The sequence below is a fragment of the Pseudorasbora parva genome, chromosome 19 (genome assembly GCF_024679245.1).
Source record: "Pseudorasbora parva isolate DD20220531a chromosome 19, ASM2467924v1, whole genome shotgun sequence".
In the NCBI taxonomy this organism is placed as follows: domain Eukaryota; kingdom Metazoa; phylum Chordata; class Actinopteri; order Cypriniformes; family Gobionidae; genus Pseudorasbora; species Pseudorasbora parva.
This window is the reverse complement of record NC_090190.1, coordinates 34,007,174-34,028,906: the sequence shown is the minus strand read 5'-3', so window position 1 is coordinate 34,028,906 and position 21,733 is coordinate 34,007,174. Positions and strand designations below refer to the sequence as shown.

General features: G+C 39.8%; 1 protein-coding gene across 6 annotated transcripts in view; it reads left to right on the top strand.

The window, feature by feature from the left end:
- The window catches only part of LOC137048218 (nuclear GTPase SLIP-GC-like), a 52,365-nt gene that overhangs the window by 23,106 nt on the left and 7,526 nt on the right, over positions 1–21,733 (top strand). For 2 of the 6 annotated variants that reach the window (XM_067426274.1, XM_067426273.1), the window contains 11 exons: positions 1,360–1,433; positions 1,873–1,914; positions 1,991–2,047; positions 8,612–8,735; positions 8,823–9,054; positions 9,257–9,436; positions 9,737–9,931; positions 10,392–10,570; positions 10,681–10,720; positions 21,399–21,482; positions 21,569–21,659. In XM_067426274.1, the coding sequence (XP_067282375.1) occupies positions 1,360–1,433; positions 1,873–1,914; positions 1,991–2,047; positions 8,612–8,735; positions 8,823–9,054; positions 9,257–9,436; positions 9,737–9,931; positions 10,392–10,570; positions 10,681–10,720; positions 21,399–21,482; positions 21,569–21,659 (1,298 nt within the window). The other 4 variants (XM_067426277.1, XM_067426276.1, XM_067426278.1 and 1 more) reach the window with 3 other exon arrangements.

The following is a 21,733-nucleotide window of genomic DNA, read 5'->3' as shown; positions in this document are numbered from 1 at the left end:
CTGGTTTGACAACCTCTCCCCGGCAAAAAGGCAGGGTTGGCGGAACGCCCCCCAGAGGGTACAGAGGGAAGATGGGCATCTTGTATATGGAGGTGGAATGTGTCTTCCCCTGGAGGGGATTACCCTCAGAAGCCTTGTGCCAGTGGTGTCAGGACATCTTTTTAGACAAAGCCTTCTTCGCGACAATAATGGTCCTTAGATTCGCTCTTAGAATTCACCTAAGAGCACCGTGCTGCCACGCTGAGGAGCACAGGACACAACACTCTGATTCTGTTGTGGCCTTTGTGAAGAGCTAGCTGACAGATGGGGCTGCTCTCCCCTGAGACACGAGCTCGGCGAGGCAGGAATTTCAGGAATGTCACCACCTGCTTTTTCTCTTCCTTAAAATTCTTGGGTTTACAGCATCACCGAAGAGGCCAACAGGAGAAAGTAGGGAGCCCTGGAGAAAGCTCTTTTCCTTCCCTTTTATTCCTGCCAAGTTCAGCCAGAGATGCCACCAGTGATGCCATAGAATGGTCCACTGACTTGGCCGTCTCCTTAGTAGAGAGACAAATTTTCAGCCTGATGTAATTCTCAAAGTTATGCCAGCACTGACCTGTCCGCTTTCGCTCTCGTCTGTTAGCAGGCAAAATTTATATGGTATGCAAGCACGCCTGCAGCCTGACCTGCCACAGAATTAGCATTACCCACCAAAGGAACTTTGAGGGGCGATGCAGACTCAAGGGAGAGATGGCTCACAAGTGTCTTTTCGGCCCTGGGCATTGTCCCATAGCCATGTTGTTTAAGTCCATGAATGCTTGCACGTTTAAAGGCTTTGACACCTCGGTGTAGAGGTTGGGAAAAAAACGGTAAGAACAGACATGGAGGTGAAACACGTGAAGGTAGGAACTGAAGCGTTCATCAAACTTGCTTCTCTGCCTTGATATGTGTTTGTCTGCTGGCCACTCAATACTTAATTAGCGACCGCATGAGTGATCATCTCCACCAGTGACTTCCAGTGACCAGTGTCTGCAGTTGCTCTTGTCTCAATACTTACAACATCCAGATCCTCAGAACTGCATAATTAACAGACAAAAACACAAAGGACACAGATTCACACACAGAGCACTTGCTGAAGGCACAGATGCTAACTCTGCTTTGTTTGATTATGCTTTATAGTTCTTGGTCGATGACGTCACCCACCCAGACATTCGGTCACAGCATTGGACTAATTCAATACATGCTTCATAATCATGCAGGGGTATTCCAACAGTGTTTTGACACAGTGCAAGTTACATAGTGACCAATACATAGTATAGGCTAATTTGTGCTTTCACATCATGGTCATGTATTAGTAATATTGTTATTTTATGTAAACAGACCAGTCATATCAAAAAATCAAAAATCAAATCCCGTGCCATCACAATCTGCACTGTCAGGAATTTCCTTTGATGGTAAGCCAACTAATTTTGTAATCATTTAAATTGAGAGATGTTTTTTCCCCACTGTATCCCCTCCTAAACCAAATTATAATCATAATTTTTCATATTTATTTGTTTAAATGTCCAATTGTTGGGATGTAATATACCGAAGACTACCACAATTTATTTATGTGAATAGCCCTAATTGTTTATATACTGTAAATAAACAAACAGGCAACTCTGGGCCAAAGGTTATCTGACAGCTCTTGTTGTTTGAAATCCTTTAGGATTGTTGTGACTTATGTATAAGTAAAACATGTTGTACTGTTGGTGAAAGTAATTCATCTTAACTAGATGACAAACATATACATGGCCTAACCAAAATGATTTACCTAGAGTGAATTCCATATTCATGGAAAAATAATTAGAAAGCCTGAAAAACAAAACAAACTCCATTTTTCTTTATTTTTAGGCAGTTTGGCCCAAAACGTCCAACCCTCAATAGTCAGCCAAGGTATGCAATTTCTTCTATCAAAGAAATTATTGAATTTTTGATTTCACAAAATTGAAGTGTTTGAATTATCTGACAGGTATTAAAAGAAAACGTGGATCAGGTGATTCACATACCAGTGCAAAGTCACATTCAGGCAAGTTATTCTGAGTATGTCCAATTATTGCCATAAAATACCAGGGGCCAGTACCATGATGGTAGTTGAACAAATTCTGGGTTACAGGATTAATTTCAAGTTGACAAAACCAAACCAATTCAGGCTTTGTTGATACCATGACGCTTATCATTAACTTTCTCTGTCAACTCAGGCTTTAGAAAGTGTGAAAGGGTGACATCAGTAGAAGACAACCAATGATATACCTTGAAACATAGAGGATAACACTTTAGTTTAGGAACCAATTCTCAGTTCTAAGAGTTGCTTATTAGCATGCATATAACTAGGATACTGGCCATTTATTAGTAGCTACTTATAAACCACATATTAATGCCTTATTCTGCATCTAAACTGAATAACTGCCTTATTAACTATTAATAAGCAGCAATTAGGAGTTAATTAGGGCAAAAGCCATAGTTAGTGAGAGTTGGACCCTATTCTAAAGTGTGACCACATAAACTGCGATTCAATTCTCACAAAAGAATCAGCAAGATTTTCTCTCTACTGCTGAAGAAGTATATGAAGTACATACCGTAAATACATTAAAAAAGGAAAAAAACTTACTATATCAGTGCAAGTGAAAATTGTGAAGTTTATATGGTTGATAATATACAGTACACAGGTATACAATTACAACATTTATATTACATATTATCTGTATTTTTTTTAATTTACACTAAATATGTAGTAATAATTGATAAACTGTCTCATTTGTAATGGATTAGGGGTATAATAATTATATAAATAATATATACAAATATATGGTCCAACTTCACATTGCATCCGGAAAGTATTCACAGCGCTTCACTTTTTCCACATTTTGTTGTTACAGACTTATTCCAAAATAGATTAAATTCATTATGTTCCTCAATATTCTACAAACAATACACCATTATGACAACATGAAAGAAGTTTGTTTGAATTTTTTTTCATATCACATGAAAAAAAATCACCTTTCAGCCTTTGCCATGACACTCAAAATTGAGCTCAGGTACATCCCCTTTCCACTGATCATCCTTGAGCTGTTTCTACAGCTTGATTGGAGCCCAACTGTGGTAAATTCAGTTGATTGGACCAAGTTTATTATGTTTTATTATAGTCTTGCATTTTTAAAATTGTTTTTATTTTAATATTGTTTTCAATTTTGCTATACATTTCGGTTTAGTTTTAGTTAGTTTCATTAATGGTTTTGCTAGTTTTATTTTAGCTTTTATTTTGTGAACACAACATTTTTATATATTTAGTTTCAGTTTTAGTTTTAGTAATTATAGTTTAGCAGAATTACCAGAACAAAGACCAAAGCAAGAATTTTAAAGAATATTTTGTATTCCCAAAACCTTTTTTTTATTGTTCTTAAGATAAAATTTAAGAAGTATTCATATTCACGAAAATACTGTTCTTAAAAATCATTGTAAATAACTTCTTAGTTAGGATAACCTCCAACCTATCTTAAATACCCAAATGTAAGATGTTTAACAAATTTATTGGGTTGTTTCAAATATTAAGCATTATAACATTACAGTAGCTAGCTAATTATAATATTTATAACTAACAGTACCATATAAAACCAGCAACCAGCAAGACAATAGCGGACGAGAAACTCCACATAATTTAAAAATACTACTGTTATTGTGTCACAAATAGTCGTTCTACAGGAAAGACTCGGGAGAATAATTTAGACAATAGTGCATTTATTGGTAGCTCAGCAAGCTGATGATATACAAAGCCATTTGGTGTAGGCCCCGTCCGTAGTGCATAATCCGAGGGTATCGGATCTGCCATTCCTGCCTGAAGACGAGGGCAGGGGCCCAGCCGACCCCCCGGGAGGTATGGTCAGGGCCATCCTGGTATGGTGGGGAGGATGGGGGTAATCATCGCTTCAGTATCTGCGAACTCAAACGTGTGTAAGTACCGAGCTTTTATACCGTGAGCATGAGAATATAATTGGATTGAAGTGAAGGCAATAAGTGACGTAGTAATTGAGTCTTCCCAGCATAACTTATGCCAAAGCTTTCATTTTTAAGACTTTTTCAGGCGAGAATGTTCTTGTTTAAAGATTAAATCTGTGATTTATTTATAAGGAGAGCGCCTATTTGACAATTTTATCTAGCGTTTTCCAAGATGTGTGATCCAGGCGATCTGCGGGTGTTCAGCGCTCATTAACCCGCCGAGAGCAGCCTTTCCTCAGCCAGTCCTTCTGACGTTGGCCACGGGCTCGGAAGTTTTAGAGATATGATTTGTCATGTGTAGATCTAACGTCCGATCTTTGGTACCCGAGCAGCATTCTTGATAAACGGCTAGGCTCTTATAATATAGTGATTTTACCGACACGGCACATTAACAACACAACATTTAGTGATTTACTCCCATCAAGCCAGTCACAACGAAAATAGGCTGCACACTTATTATGATATCTACGGTAATCTGCAGGAAGCCCAAAGGGGGAGGCTTTGAGGTGTCTTCAGTAATCCTACCTTTCAATAAAATAAAATAAAAAACGATCGTGTGCTTCATCCTTACGTCATCGCGCAGCGAAACACCGCCTCTACAGCACGTGTAATTCAGTAGCCCCGCCCACCGACTCATGGAGCTGTTCAGATCACTAGTCAGTAGCAATAAACATGTGGAAGAAGATAGCAAAAAATTGTGGAAGAACACAGTTGCTGCATAAGCTTCCTTTGGATCCTAATATTAGGAATGTGTGATACTTCATTTATTTTTAATGAAGTTCCAGCTCACTTGGGGTAGACTGTATACGTGTGTTCGCTTCATTTCACTGCGGAATCATTTGTAAACAAGCCTCAAGTGCTGGATTTGCAGACATATTCGGAATTAGATTAAAACACAATGCTGTCCTTCTATATTGGATCCGACAGGAATGGTGCAACAAACTTATGTGAGTAAAACATCTTTTTTATATGTAGTTATAGTAAACCGGGGGCTGTGTGTTTTCCAGACCTAGCAATCCGTACGCCCATTGGTAGAAATTCTTTCTTGATCTGCTTGTGCACGTGTGTGTCTGTGTGTGTGCGCGGTTCACGCTTATATCGACCGATCCCGCGGGCCATGTAATACAGAAATAATATTCCAATCAATCGCGGGGTGGATGAGAAATAAATCATTGTGTTTATTTGATAAAGATGTTTACGAGCTCTGTGGTCGAGAGAATCATTGCAGTTGCCGCTTTCAAAATAATCTCTCCCTCATGTGAACTGAAGTGACAGGGGCTAGATATGACAGGGGGGCTAAAGCTCATTATATATGCAAATCTTCTCCAATCCTTGCCGTGTGCGTTTACTTCCAAGGCTTCAGTGCTGCACGCCCATCAGAACCCAGCGTTCAGAAGAGAGCCTCAAAACCAGTGTAGAAAATAGCCTATTAATTATTAGTTATGATGTTTCTGAATGTAAAAATCACACAAACGCCATTAGTTGACCTCAGACAACGGTATAAAAAAGAAAAAAAGCCTGTTCATGACACCTACTATATTCTTACATAAAAAAATAAGTACAATGAAATATGAATAGTGTTCATATTATACTGAAATACACTTGCTGATATTGAGGTGGGATATGGGTAAAGTTAGGGAAAAGTGGGGTGGTATGTTTTTTTTCTTCCCTTCATTAAAATCAAGGATGTTTAAAATCAAGAGCAGGGACACGTTTGTGTGCATTTTGGGATTTAACTGGAAAGAATATAGTCTCCGCAATGGCATGAAGCGATGGATTGACGCGCTCGCCAGTGTGTGAAGGAATATACAAGTTCTCTTTTGAGGCACACAGACCTAGTAGATGCTTGGTGTCTCAAAGAACAACACTTCGGTTGTTGTCCCTCTTTGGTTGAATGAAATGTTTGCTTTGCAGGGTGTAGCCTCGTTTGCCGGTTCATGGGTAGCATGTTGCTATGCAAAGGAGTCTTCTCTCTGTCTTGGTGAGCGGCAAGTTTTTTTTTGGCGAGGTTCAAATGGAGTGGCTGAGATTTGAAAAGAGTTTTTGGTTGCTCGAAGAACTTAATGAACTTCGTTGCATCAAAATACTGTAAGTCATTTACCCATCAAACAGATAACAAATAACATATTGCCATATTTGAGGAAGAAGAATTTAGCTGTGGTTAATATCTAACATGCAGAAAGAACTCCACAGATTATATATATGTCAGGCACCTACTGGTGATTAATTTATATTATTGGCAGCAATTTTGAGACCATTGTTTGATAAAACCATGAGCTCTGCAACTGTTGGAACACAATGCAGTCTACTACCACTGCGAGCAAAGTGGATGTATCCTATCGCCGGACTGATCAACCGACCACATGGAGCGTAAATATAAGCTAACCAAACCACTTTCAAAGGCCTTGGCATTAGGTTGTTGGTATATGAGATTGCGATTTGTGTAGAGACTGTTCACCTATGGTCAGCGTATACAGATAGATACATTAGACATGTTATCTGTATTCATATGCTTATTTTACTATTTTATAACAGCACCCAGAAAGACCACAATTGATACCCCAAAGGCTGCTAATTATCCATTCACTGCTTTATCCAATCTGTTGCTCATCTACTTGTCATTTACTTTGTTAACATCCATTTGTGTAGAAGCTTGTAGTTTTTGATTGCTTATTGATTCTTGCTTGTTGATTCAATCTTCTAAGTAGTTTAGAAGTTCTTTCTAGGCAGTTTAGCCATTTTCCTTTGTAGTGTTTAGTGAGTGCGATATTTTACTCGTGTATATCTTTTTTTTGTGAATATATTAATTTTTATTGCAAACTGTGTCATTCTTGTGTCAATAATTAGAGGCTCGACAAGCTCACCAGAATCTCACAAAATCCTTCAGATTGGTCAGATGATAAACTTTCTATAATTTCTATAATTATAATTCAGTCAACAATCTTCCATGATTGTTCTATATATTGTTAAGTAAAATCCTTTGGCTTGTGCTCTGTTATACAGGAAGGAATCATCTGACACTCTCACGCTCACCTTATGGGACGTGTGACTAAAAACTCATATTTAAGACCATAAATCACAATCCACATGTGTAATAGTGTGTGCTAAACTAAAACAATAACCGACAACTGAACAGCAACACACGAGGAACTTAAATACAAAGTGATAACGAAATGAATTGCAGACAGGTGTGTAATAATGAATTAATTCTCATAGCAACCATACAGGAACAGAGAACACAGGAAACAGGAAACAAAGATGAACAGCCTAAAAGACTTTGATAAAGAAACCAACTTATCTTAAGTTAAGTTAACTTAACTTAACTGTAGCCAGGTGAACTGAATACAACAATCAGACACACTGGGAAGCTATGTCAAATGACACAGGCACACAGGCAAACTTGACAAAACCAAAAACACAATATACATGTTACAGCTACAGAGCATAAATTACTATTGTGATGAACACAGCTGAAAAACCTGAGCCACTTTCATGGTATACCTAAAACCCAGGGTTGGCACAAACTAAACTGACCACCTAAACTGGCTTCATCGTATAGGCCCCAGGGATAGTTGTAACACATGATGACGGGTAACACTGTCAGTTTAACCATTTTAAAATTAGGTAGAGTGATGAAATCACTATCATACATTATATCCATCTTCCCAAGTTGACAGTAGAAGCTGTAAACTTGTGTGTGCTAATCTAACAGAATGACAGTACTAAACTGTAAATTTGATTAAGCTAACATGTACAAAATTGAATCAGGATACGGTAGGTTGCAACATCAGTACACTTTGTACTTGACATTATTTACACAGTTTAAGGATTAGGGTTAGTATTTCAGAACATAGTAGCTTACACTACACTAGGCAGCCTGCATTTTTTGCCGCTGCATCTTCCACCGCGTCTTAGGGCCGTGTCTCCGGGCCTGGCTCGGCCTCTGGCTCTGCTGACTCGAGCAGGTTCACAGCTGTAGGACTGCTGCCTGACAGAAACTTCTGTAAAGCCCCCCGCTCTCTCTTCTTTTGTTCCTCTTAATTTTTTTTAACGTTTTGCCGCACCCGAAAGCATCTTGAATGTTAGCCTACTCAAAACACACCTGCCTGCTAGCTTTGTTGTCTCGCTCTCTCTGACCGCCGCTGACATCTCCTCGTACTTAACTGGCTAGCGTTAATGTGACGTGATGTAACAATCTATGGTTAAGATAAACATCGTCACTATTTTTAGTTAATTAATACATATTTAAATAAATTGTAGATAGGACATTTGTACATTTTATTTTATTATTATTATTATTTTATTTTTTTTGTCCCTCTGTCTGGGTCCCATCCTGCCAATCGGGCCCTAGGCACGTGCCTAGTTTGCCTTTGCGTTAATCCGGCTCTGGCTAAATGCTGGAAATGTATTTCAAATATATATTTGAAATAAATAGTTTAAGAAAAAAGTTAGCGCAAAAAAAGTGTTACAACCATCCTCAGACTGCTTATGTGTACAATGTTTGGATGATTATCAATTTTTAATCAAACTATGTACTCTCATCTCTGTGCCAATTTAACAATCTCATTATGAATTCACATACTTTTCCTGAACACAGATTGGGGGAAAACAATATTGTCTATATTGAGGATGGCGAAACAGATCATGACAGAAGTAAAAATAAGAATTCAAAACATTTACAGCTCAAACCAAACAACAACTGAACTGATGACCAACATTTTGTAAGTTTATGAAACATTATGTAAAATATGAGTATAATTTTGAAGAACATGAATTGTTCAGTTACATTTATTTGTATCATGATATAGAGATGCCATTACCACGATGGACAAAATGGATAAAGATAAGAGAAGAAATGAAACCACAGGTGTCTTTGGAAAGACAGGAGAAGGAAAGAGCTCCCTCTTAAATGCAATCTTGGGATTAGAATATTTACTTCCATCTGGTAGTTATGGTGCCTGTACAGCCATTGTGACTCAGGTGGAAGCCAATCTGACCGACTCCAACTACATAGCAGAGATTGAGCTCATCTCTAAACAGGTTCCTCTCTAACATTAATCTTATATATATATATATATATATATATATATATATATATATATATATATATATATATATATATATATATATATATATATATAGTACACTGTCCTTGTTACATACCATAGTAATAACACTAAACTAAATTATGCATAATTACATGCAACAAACGTATTATTAAGTCTTTTGTTTTGTTTTGCAGCAATGGGAAGATGAGATTGCTTCAACTGACAAAAGAACCCAAACAGTTCGAGAAAGGATCACTGCAGTGTATGGAAAGCATACAGAAAAGAAAACACTGGAGGAACTTAAAAAAGATGACAAACATGCTGAAATTGAAAACATTTTGTCTACCACAAAAAAAACGATCTCAAACACTGACGTAAGGGCTAAATACATATGGAGTTGACACATGGTTTAGTTTTCACAGTTTTAGTCCACAAAATATTTCACAGGTTTTCACGTTTCACACCAACAAACAAAATGGGCGCCAAAGAAAACACACATTCATGTGATTGGAGCTTTAAAAACCTTATAATAATACTGGCAACTAGCCCCACTCTCCTATATATTTTTTTCAAATCAACATTTTACAATCACTGATATACTAAATACAAATATTATTTTTATTGATTTTTTGTTCAAAGAAAAAATAATAATTTAGTATTATTTTCTTCAACAGGTCATTGAATTTGCCAATGATGTTGCACGTCACATACAAAACAGTGATTCCAGTCCTGGTGGCTGGTACTGGCCACTTGTGAAGAGTGTGAAGATCAAGATTCCAAACTGTGAAGAACTCCTGGAACACATTGTTCTTGTTGACATTCCTGGGACTGGAGATTGCAACAAGATAAGAGACGACATGTGGAAAAATGTAAACTCTACATTCTTCAAAAAAATTTCAATATGAAAATTCTGTCATGACTTACCTTTACCATCATGTCATTCCAAACCAGTTTGACTTTTTTCTCAGTGAAATATAAAAGTAGTATTTTAAAGAATTAGTGTACCGAGTACAGACTGCTCTTTTTCATGCAGTTATAATGAAGGAGGACTGAGGCTTCAAGCTTTAAAAAGGGCAAGAATGAGGCACTGTAAAAGTATCATAAAAGTGTCTCAGAAGTCAGTCATTATGTACAAATAATCTGCCTTCATGACAAAAGTAATTTCTAATTTATGAACAAATCATTCTGTTTAGTTATGAGCATGACATTATTGAATGGCAGTCAGGCATGTATTAAATCATCATAAACAAATGTGCAATTTAAAGCAATAATAAAGTTTTCCCAGATATGTATGCAATTTATTCTGTTTTTATCTTTGTAATTCCATAGAAACTGAAAGAGTGCTCTTCTGTGTGGATTGCAAGTGGTATCAAGCGAGCAATCACTGAATCAGACCCCTGGGGGATATTAAATCACTGCATTCAAGACTTGGGACCAGGAGGAGAATGCAAAAACATTAACTTCATTTGTACCAGAACTGATGAAATTGATCCAGAAGAATATATAAGGTTAGAATAAAGAGATCTTTGTCAATAATCTTTCAACATAATGAAAAAATAAAATAACATATTCTAAGATTTTTTTTTTAACTCAAATTAATGTATTTTATTTATTTCAGAAGTGTACGACTCTCTAAAGACCAACTGTCTTCAAACAAGGTTTGGTAAATTTACAAGCAATGCTAAGTTCTGTATTATTGTAATGCAATCTTCAGTTCTTTTAATTTGTAATTGTGATTTTGATAACACTTTATTTTACGGTGTCCTTCTTACACATGTTAAATTTACTTACCATAGTAATAACAGTAAATTATACTGTTATATACCCTCAACCAAACTCTAATCCTACCCCAACCCTATTGTCATAAACAGAATGGTAAATGGATTGTTAGATCAACACTTTTTTTTTTGTATAAGATAATTTTTTATTAAAAGTGTCTTAATTAAAAGCAGAGGGGGACCGGAATCCAGGGAGGTAAGTCTTTGTTAAATATCGGTAGGAACTAATCTTATCTGGTAAACACAGTTCTTGTTTAACTTCTAGGATTCAGGAAGGCTGGCTGATCAGCGTGGATGACGGGAACAGATAAGGGAACAGAATACAGATGACAGGAGACAGATCGGGACCAGGTAAGTAGTACATGTGAGTGGAGAGAGTCTGTAGTGTCCTTGGACGAGACTAGACAGGGATTCAAGGAAGTTGTTGGCTTATGAAGGTGAACTGATAAGTGATAACAGGTGCAGATGATTGTGCATCCAAGAATTTGGGTGATTGGGAATTAGTGGGTGGATCTGGTACTGATGGCTGCAGAGGGGGCGTGCCTTGCTCTGTGACACTCCACGGGCAGATCCTGATGTCAGGAGATGACGACGGGGTGGGGCCTCCGCACTGCCTCCTGGAGTTGGACGTGTGCGGAGTCCCACACCCTCTCACTCTGCTGGAACCAGTGGGTGCTGGGACTTCTGAGGGCTCGCCGGACCTGGGGAATAATGGTGGTTGGAAGCCCAGCATGCACTGGAACAGAGTAAGCCCACTGGTGGATTATCAGAGAGTTTTGGACATACTCCGCCCAGAGTAGGAACTGGCTCCAGCTGCTCTGGTGTTTGTGGCAGTCTGACCGCAGGTATCTCCTGATTTCTTGGATCTTGCAGTCTGGCCATTGGTTTGAGGATGATAACCGGATGATAGACTGATGGAGACTCCTAGAAATTTGAAGAATGCTTGCCAGATTCTGAAGATAAACTGTGAAACGCAGTCAGAGACAATGTATTCAGGCAGACCGAAATTGAGGAAGACATGCTGGAAGAGTCTTCTAGTGCTTCAAAGGCTGTGGGAAGACTCTTGAGGGGAATGAGCTTACAGAACTTTGAGAATCGATCAACAGTGACAAATATGCAAGTGTTGGACTGGCTGGGAGATCAGTCATTAAGTCTATTTCCAGATGAGACCAGGGACATTGAGGAATCGGAAGTGGAACCAGCTTGACTTCAGGTAATGAACTGATGAATCTGGTCGTCCATAGCCCATTAGATGGTACCAGCGATTATGGCTGCAGGGAGAATGGGTTCAGGACAGGATGATTCTGAATCTGGTATGTCAAGACGAGATAATGCGCCCGCTTCACAGTTCTTATGTCCGGGACATAAGGACAGTAGATGATTAAGAAAACAAATTGGGTGAAGAATAATGCCCATCTTGCTTGACGTGGATTGAGTCGCTTGGAATTAAGGAGGTACTCTAGGTTCTGATAACTTCTAAAGCTAGTTTGATGACCAGGAGCATCCAATGTCATAGTTTTGCTCCACCGGAAGAAGAAGAAAAAAAGCACATGGATGGAATCATGGAGGATCCCCCTCCGCTGGGAAAGCACCGCTCCAACCCCAGTGGATGGGGCATCAACTTCTGTGATGAAGGGGAGGTCAGAATTGGGATGACGCAGGACTGGGGTGGAGACGAATGCTTCCTGTAGTTTCGTGATAGTGTCAGTGTCTGCTGATATCCAGTGTAGGGCATCAGTTGTGGGGGAGAATTGATTGATGTGACCTCGACCTAGCAGTTTTCCGAGGATTTTGTGTATTGCTAATCTCAGTGGATTTCAGCTTTTAAAGGACAAAGTGAAGGAGGAAGTGAAAGATGAAGTTCTCCGCAGAGCCAGAGTCAATGAGGGCTTGTGCTGTAACAGAAACATGAAGAACAGATGGGTGAGAACAGATACAGCAGTTCTGGTAAGTGGAGCGATTTTAGGAGGGACATGAGTGAGACAATGTCACGTTACAACTAAAGAAAACTAAGGTGAGAACTCAATAGCAGAGAAATGTGAATTTATTAAACATAAAATAAACATAACAAACCAAAAACCCATGAGGGGGCAAAAAAAAAAAATGGTTAAAAAACATACCAACACAGGGAAACGGGAGTTTTAGACAGAACAATGATCCAACAAAGACTGACAAACACGAGGAGTTTATAAAGGGAAGAAATCAAGAGGGAACAGTTGGAAGAAATCAAACACTAACCAGATAACAAGGGGGAGGGATGTGGACCACTGGAACAGAGTCCACCGGAACACAGACCACCGGCACAGGAACCACCCAAACAGAGTCCATCAGAACACGGACCACCGGAACCAAGTCCACCGGAAACACGGATCACCGGAACAGGGACCACCAGAACTAGATTAGCCGGAACTTGAACCACCAAAACTGGAACCACTGGAACGGAGGGAGCCTAGGAATCAGGAAGGCTGGCTGATCAGCGCAGATGAATGGGTGATGGGAACAGAATGCAGATGACAGGAGACAGATCGAGGCCAGGTAAGTAGTACAGGCGAGTAGAGAGAGTATGTAGTGTCCATAGACAGGACCAGACAGGAAATGAGGGAAGATGGTGGCTTATGAAGGTGAAATGATAAGTGATAACAGGTGCAGAGGATCAGAATTCGGGTGATTGGGAACAAGTGGGTGGATCTGGTACTGATGGCTGCAGAGGTTGCGTAACTTGCACTGTTACACCTATAGTAAATACATAATGTTAATTAATCAGTACTTAAATATATAATTACACTTTAACCATGACACCTTAAAATAAAGTGTAACAATTTTTTCAAATTTTTCAAAGCAGATTTTTTATAAATTCAGCTAAGTATTTACTGTGACTTATTTTAATAAAAATCAGAAACCTGCTGTATAAAATATGTAAACTTTAAATGATTAGTTTACTTTAAAATTGTTAAAATTATTAGAATGACTAAATTTAACTCATTTACTCACCCTCAAGTCATCTAGGGTGTATTTGAGTTTCTTCTTTTTGATGAGCACAATCTGCTTTTAAATTAATAAATATCATGATGTTTCCAAGCTTTATAATGGCAGTGAATAGGCTCAAAACTTTGAAGCTCAAAAAATGCCTCCATCCCTTATAAACAGGGGATTAATAAAGACCTTCTGAAGTGAATCGATGGGTTTTTGTTAGGGATATAAATAAATAAATAAATAAATAAATAAATAAATAAATAAATATATATATATATATATATATATATATATATATATATATATATATATATATATATATATATATATATATGCATATTGTGATAAAGTTCATTATTTTCCATAATGTAATGATAAAAATTAAACTTTCATATATTTTAGATTCATTGCACACCAACTGAAATATTTCAGGTCTTTTATTGTTTTAATACTGATGATTTTGGCATACAGCTCATGAAAACCCAAAATTCCTCAAAAAATTAGCATATTTCATCCGACCAATAAAAGAAAAGTGTTTTTAATACAAAAAAAGTCAACCTTTAAATAATTATGTTCAGTTATGCACTCAATACTTGGTCGGGAATCAGAAATGACTGCTTCAGTGCGGCGTGGCATGGAGGCGATCAGCCTGTGGCACTGCTGAGGTGTTATGGAGGCCCAGGATGCTTCGATAGCGGCCTTAAGCTCATCCAGAGTGTTGGGTCTTGCATCTCTCAACTTTCTCTTCACAATATCCCACAGATTCTCTATGGGGTTCAGGTCAGGAGAGTTGGCAGGTCAATTGAGCACAGTAATACCATGGTCAGTAAACCATTTACCAGTGGTTTTGGCACTGTGAGCAGGTGCCAGGTCGTGCTGTAAAACGAAATCTTCATCTCCATAAAGCTTTTCAGCAGATGGAAGCATTTTTCATATCCTTTGAGGATACTCAATATTTTTATGATGACTTATGCTCCCTGTATAGGGTCGTGAATATCATTGGATCATTTGATCGTTTAGGAGGTAGTTTTTAGGGCCCTGAAGTTCCCCTGTTAGGTGGTTAGAACGATTTATAGAAGCACCAGTTGCATGGGCTCCATGTATGAGTTGTTGGTGCTCCTTGTTTGAATCGCTAGTAGAGACTGAGCCGCCGCTCTGGAGCCATATTCACAAAACATCTTAAGGCTAAAACTCTCAAACTCTTAAAATTAATGGGCGTGTCAGTCCTAAGTTTAGGACTCCTAGATATTTGCTCTAAAAGTATTTCATAAAGCATTTTAGTGTTAAAACTAGCTCCTAAATCCATGAAACGCTAGGAGTAGTCAAGAGGACTCCTAAGTCATTAAGACCAAAGTGGTAGAAGTTTTACGAGTTTACACTTACAAATGATTGAATAAAGTAAAACAATATAAGCGTATTTGATGTGTTTTCTGAAGTGATCGAGGGCTCTGGGCTTGGAATTTAGCCAAAACCCAGTTCTGCCCCGTATCCCAGACCGAGAGTGAGATTCCCTACAGAAGGGGGCCTGCTTGTATTCAGCCTACAGCTTGGTTTACCGGGCAGGTTTTGAGCTCCCCTAACTTGAGGGTTGTCTATGAGCCAGAAGCTGCCTGAATCTGATTAGATGGCCGTAGGCCCCTCGTGAGGCCTGTCTTGTCTCCTGAGTGCCTCTGTAAAATAAGTGCTCAGTAGATCCTAGGATCAAGCAGATGAACTCTCCTGACTGGCAAGGGTTTAGAAAGCGCTAAGCATTAAGCATTGAATTGATACCCTGAAATTTTGAATATTCCGATCTAATATGATTTCTGACCTGTAAGGTTGCCAAAATAATAATCATACACTGTTTGTTAATAGGCCAGAGGAGAACTGGCACCCCGACTGAGTCTGGTTTCTCCCAAGGTTTATTTTTCTCCATAATGCCCTGATGGAGTTTTGGATCGTTGCCACTGTCGCCTTTAGCTTGGCTTGCTCAGTTGGGGACACTAAAATTATGATCAAAGTTATTCAACTAATTATACAAATAAAATGTATGAATTAGGTTTTAATTAATTCTATAAACTATAATACAGATCTGCCAACATTGTCGCTATATGATAAATTAAAATAAGCTGATAACATCACTGTTTTCTCCAGAATGACTGTACAGCCAAATCTAATTTTGTTGCAATATTATCCTGTTTCACACTGTGAAGCTGCTTTGACAGGGTTCCCGCGGGGTCTTAAAAAGTCTTTAAAAGTCTTAAATTCAGAAAGTTACATTTAAGGCCTTAAAAAGTCTTAAAAACGCCCAGATTTTCATCCTAAATCTTAAATTTAATTTACCAAAGTCTTAAAACTTTTACTTCCGTTCAGAAACAAAACCTTTTAGTTTTCTTTACCCGACTGCTTCAAGCATTTTTACTCCTTACACTTTTCCTTCAGCTTTTCAGAAAGCTGCGATTGGCAAACGGAAAGCAAGAAATTACCGTAATAAAACATATTTTGGCAAAAAGCGCTATTTGTCTTTAAGGATTTTTTTTAAGCGCGCCAAATGTTGAGGATTTACGGTCAAATAGCGCTTTAATATGCTGGCGCCAACACTCGCATTCTAATAGGGTTAAGCGTAATGTATTCTGATGTACCTGGGTGGGCAGCTGTCAATCTCAGGCCCAACCGTAGATCCGCCCCTATCATAAGTTGGTTGTTTTGTCTGGTCTGCACTTGTGTCTACGCGCGTTTTCAAAGAACGTGGGTCTTTGCACACTGAGTCCGATATTTTCGCATGCATCTTTTCATATTCGTGATCCGAAAAACTCGTCACGCACAGAGATCTTGCACACTGAGTCCGATGCTTATTAATGAATGTGTTACGGAAAAAAACGCAAAACAAGACAAAGTGACGTCTAGTGAGGATGATTTGTTTGTCCTGAGGAGATAATGGGTTCATAACGTTACTCCTGTGATCGCGTAGAGAGGAGAGTTTCCCTATCAAGCGGGATTATCCAGATCGACCGATTCAAAGTTGCAGGCTCAGTGGCTCAGTTTGATGCTTTGCTAGCAATACTGGAGACATATTTAAAAGAAGACCACTAATTTCTGTGAATCAATTGATCCCGAACACCTGGCAGTATGTCTATGGATCCGATCACACACACACACACACACACACACACACACACACACACACACACACACACACACACACACACACACACACACACACACACACACACACAGACAGACAGACAGACAGAGCTTTACAGACCCTTACGAAACAAAAATATATTGCAATATATTTGAAAATATATTGCAATATATTCACATATAACGTTATGGGATTTAATATTTATATTTTCCAATATATTGCAATATATTGAAAGCGGCCATCATTTGTATATTTTCCAATATATTGCATGAATATATAATATATTTTATAATGCCATCAATATATTATTCCATATATTAAAATATATTTCAAGAAAATATATTGGTAAATATATTTTCCTTTCGTAAGGGGAGACTTGATGTGCTATAATTATAGCTGTGATATAATAATATTTGTAGCATTTTTGCTAGAATAATATGTATGGTGGCTCTGAGTTGTCAAAACATCTCAAAATGCGTTTTTACGGATGCGAAAACGCAGAAAATCGAACCTGTTCCAAATTTTTGGAACTTAAAGCTGCGAGCAGCGATGACGGGCCCAAGCCGGGGGCACCGCCACCCCGGTGGCATCAGCTTAACTGTGCACAGAAGGCCAATAGGCATTTAATATGGGAAAATAAATAAAGGGACTATGTCAAAGTAATTTGAATTCACCTCATTAACTGCAGCAACTGGTGCTGCTATGACCAGGAACCACAACACTCACATCTCTGAGATCAATTACATTTTATTCATTAATTTTAATGTCAGATGATGTCAAATGTCAATTTCAAAATGAGTGCAGAATACTGTCCAAATGCTGAAGTTGAGGGGATCCCTCCAGTCGAGCGGTCGGTTGCGATGCACCTGTGTCCTTAGACCGCTGCGGACTGGAGGCATGCCCTGCGTCTCCCCTCCCGGGCGTGTAAGTTCTCGTCCGGCTTGACGGGCAAGGCTTACTCAGCCTGCGGAGAAGCCGCATCAGCTTTGCATGCCATGGCGCTCCTGCAGGTCCACCAGTCCTTTAAACGCCCCTGTCTGTCAGGCCGGCCTCTTCGGCGACGCCATCGAGGACTTTGCCCAGCAGTTCTCGGTGGCCAAGAAGCAGACGGAGGCCATCAAGACCATCCAGCCCCCCAGTCTGCTCGTCGCCGAGGGCGTCCCCCGGCGTCCGCTTCCGCCCCTGCCAAGCCCAAGCAGCAGCCTCCACCCGCAAAGCAGGGTGCCGGACGCAAGGGGGCCGCCCAACCCGTCCAGGGTCCCGCTAAGCCGGCCAGCAAGCGCAAGGGGAAGCGGCCCTGAGACGGGCAGCCCAGGGAGAAGAGGAGCTGCTCTGAGGGAGATGATGTCGGCATCTTTCCAAACCAGGAGTGTTTAGGCAACACTCCGGGCCGCCTCCGGGCCTCCCGAGTCGGGCCAGGGTACTCCGCTTCGCTGCCCCACCCCGGGCACGTCTGTGGTGCCGTTGGTCCTGCTTGTACGGTCTCTGGGGGCCTGGCTAGGTCTCCCCAGGCCGTCTCGCTGGCTCATCCGTACCATCAGACTCGGCTACGCGATTCAGTTTGCGCGCCGGCCGCCCAAGTACAGGGGCATCCTCTTTACCTCCGTGCGAAGCAGCGATGCTCAGGTCTTGAGGTCGGAGATCGAGGTCCTACTGGCGAAGGACGCGATCGAGCCGGTTCCTCCAGCCGATATGAAGACGGGGTTCTACAGCCCCTACTTCATTGTGCCCAAGAAAGGGGGCGGGTTACGACCAATCCTGCACCTGCGAGTTCTGAATCTGAACCCTGCACAAGCTCCTGTTGAGGATGTTGACGCAGAAACGCATTTTTCAATGCATCCGTCCCCAGGATTGGTTTGCAGCGATCGACCTGAAGGACGCGTACTTCCATGTGTCTATTCTCCCTCGACACAGACCGTTCCTGCGCTTTGCGTTCGAGGGGAAAGCATATCAGTACAAGGTCCTGCCCTTCGGGCTGTCCCTGTCCATTGGCTCGTTGTTAGATGCTCGAAGTAGGATTGGTCTCTAAAGTAAGATCCCATTCGTCGGTTCAGTTCTGACGTACGTCTCCGTTCCCTCCTTCAGGGAACGAGACGTTTTTTTCTGTAAAATGAGACCATTTTTATCAATTTACTCCAATGTATGTGGGTAGGGCGAATTATAGAATTATTCCTAATTCTCAAAAAAATGCAAAATGTGCTGCAGAGCTGAAGTGGATAAGGTGGAATAACATTCATAGCATAATACTCACTACTCACTACTCTTGAGTACTTTTAAAAGGGCTACTTTTTACACTTACTTTGAGTAGTATTTAGGACAGTTATTTTTACTCTACTTGAACTACATTTTTTGACAAGTAACAGTACTTCTACTTGAGTATGCTTTTTCAGTACTCTTTCCACCACTGTCTGTCGCATCAGTTACTCTTTTTTCGTAAGTTGAATATGGAAGGTGGTATGGTAGAAGATAGATATTTTACTTTATAATGTGTTAAATATGAATATTTTTCTTACACAAACCCATTGATTCGCTTCAGAATGCCCTTATTAACCTCTAGGAACCATGTGGAGTATGTTTATGATGGATGGATGGACTTTTTTGAGTTTCAAACTTGTGAGCCCCATTCACTGCCATTATAAAGCTTGGAAACATCAGGATATTTATTAATATAACTCAGACTGTGTTCATCAGAAAGAAGAAAGTCATATACAGTGGGGAAAATAATTAATTGATCCCCTGCTGATTATGTAAGTTTCCCTTACGAAGAACTGAAGGGTCTACAATTTTTGTGGTAGATTTATTTTAACCGATAGAGACAAAAAAAAAAAAACTCAACTCATTGTGTTTGGAGGGAGAGAAAATTTGACTATGACCCCAAGAACACCATCCCTACAGTCAAACGCGGAGGTGGAAAGATTATACTTTGGGGCTGTTTTTCTGCTAAGGGTACAGGGCGACTTCACCGCATTGAGCGAGCGCTGGACAGGGCCATGTTCCATAGAATCTTGCACAAGAACTTTCTTCCCTTAGGCAGAACACCTAAGATGGTTCGTGGATGGGTCTTCCAGCATGAGAATGATCCGAAACATGCCACCAAGGCAAAAAAGGAGTGGCTCAAGAAGAAGCACATTAAGGTCATAGAGTGGCCTATTCAGTCTCCAGATTTATATAGGAAATCTGTGGAGGAAGCTGAAACTTTGAATAATTCGTTACATTTACATTTATATAGCGCTTTTCTAGTCACTCAAAGCGCTTTAAATAGAAGGGGGAATCTCCTCAACCACCACCAATGTGCAGCACCCACCTGGATGATGCAACAGCAGCCATATTGCGCCAGAACGCTCACCACACACCAGCTGATTGCTGGAGAGGAGACAGAGTGAGTAAGCCAATCATTATATGGGGATTATTAGGAGGCCATGATGGACAGGGGCCAATGGGCAAATTTGGCCAAGATGCCGTGGTTAGACCCCTACTCTTTATCGAAGGACATCCGAAGGACATGGGATTTTTAACGACCACAGAGAGTCAGGACCTTGGTTTAACATCTCATCCGAAAGACGGTGCTCTTTGACAGTATAGTTTCCCCATCGCTATACCGGGGTATTAGGACCCACACAGACCACAGGTTAAGCACCCCCTGCTGGCCTCACTAACACCTCTACCAGCAGCTACCTGGTGTTCCCAGTTGGTCTCCCATCCAGGTATTGACCAGGTTCAGCCCTGCTTAACTTCAGTGGGAAACCAGTCTTGGGCTACAGAGTGATATGGCTGCTGGTTAGTTGAGGTGATAAGTGACAGCCAAGAAACCTCAAGTATTAAGAGAGGATCTGTATAGTGGAGTGGACTAAAATCCATCTGTGATGTGTGCAAACCTGGTGTGCAACAGCAAGAAACCACTTACCACCATCTTACCAATGTGCTTGCCAACAAGGGTTTCTCCACCAAGTACTAAGTCATGTTTTGCTTGGGGATCAAATGCTTATTTCCCTAACTGAAATGCATATCAATTTATAACTTTTATGTAATATGTTTTTTCTGGATTTTTCTCTATCCATTAAAATAAACCTACCATAAAAAGTATAGACCATTCTTTTTTTTCTTTTTTTTTTAAGTGGGCAAACTTGTAAAATCAGCAGGGGATCAAATAATTATTTGCCCCCATTGTACACCTAGGATGTCCTGAGGGTAAGTAAATCATGGGTTCATTTTCATTTTAAAGTGAACCCATTAAGTTCATTTCAATCCATGTTAAAGGGTTGAAAGCTTGACTTAAATCCAGCAGTTGCTGTCTTCCTAAGAAATTACACTGCATTGCTCTGCAAAAATGCAGAATCTGATCTGAGTCACAGGTTAATTATATTCCCAACTAGTTTACATAGTTATCTTGCTCACTATCATCCACTGAATCAGATAACACTTACCGGGACTTCATCTGATTTGTATCATAACTTTTTTCAGACCTTGAAAACAGGGTGCATACTTCATAGAAACAAATGTGCAAAGGAACACATGAAAGGGGCGTTTGCAGATCTTGAAAACATGGTACACATGTAAACTTCCACATTCTTATTCTTTATAAAACGTGCCTTGCCTTACCTTGCTTAATCTTATTCTTATTCTTTTTTTAGAAATTAAAAGATAGATTCATCACAGATGTTTTCACTGTCAGCTCCAAGGCATACCTTGATAAAAATCCACATCTGGAAACTACTGAAACAGGTAGTCAAGTTGGTGAACAAAAGTTTGTTCATGTCATATTACTATCTATTCATTTAAATATGGACATTTTGGCA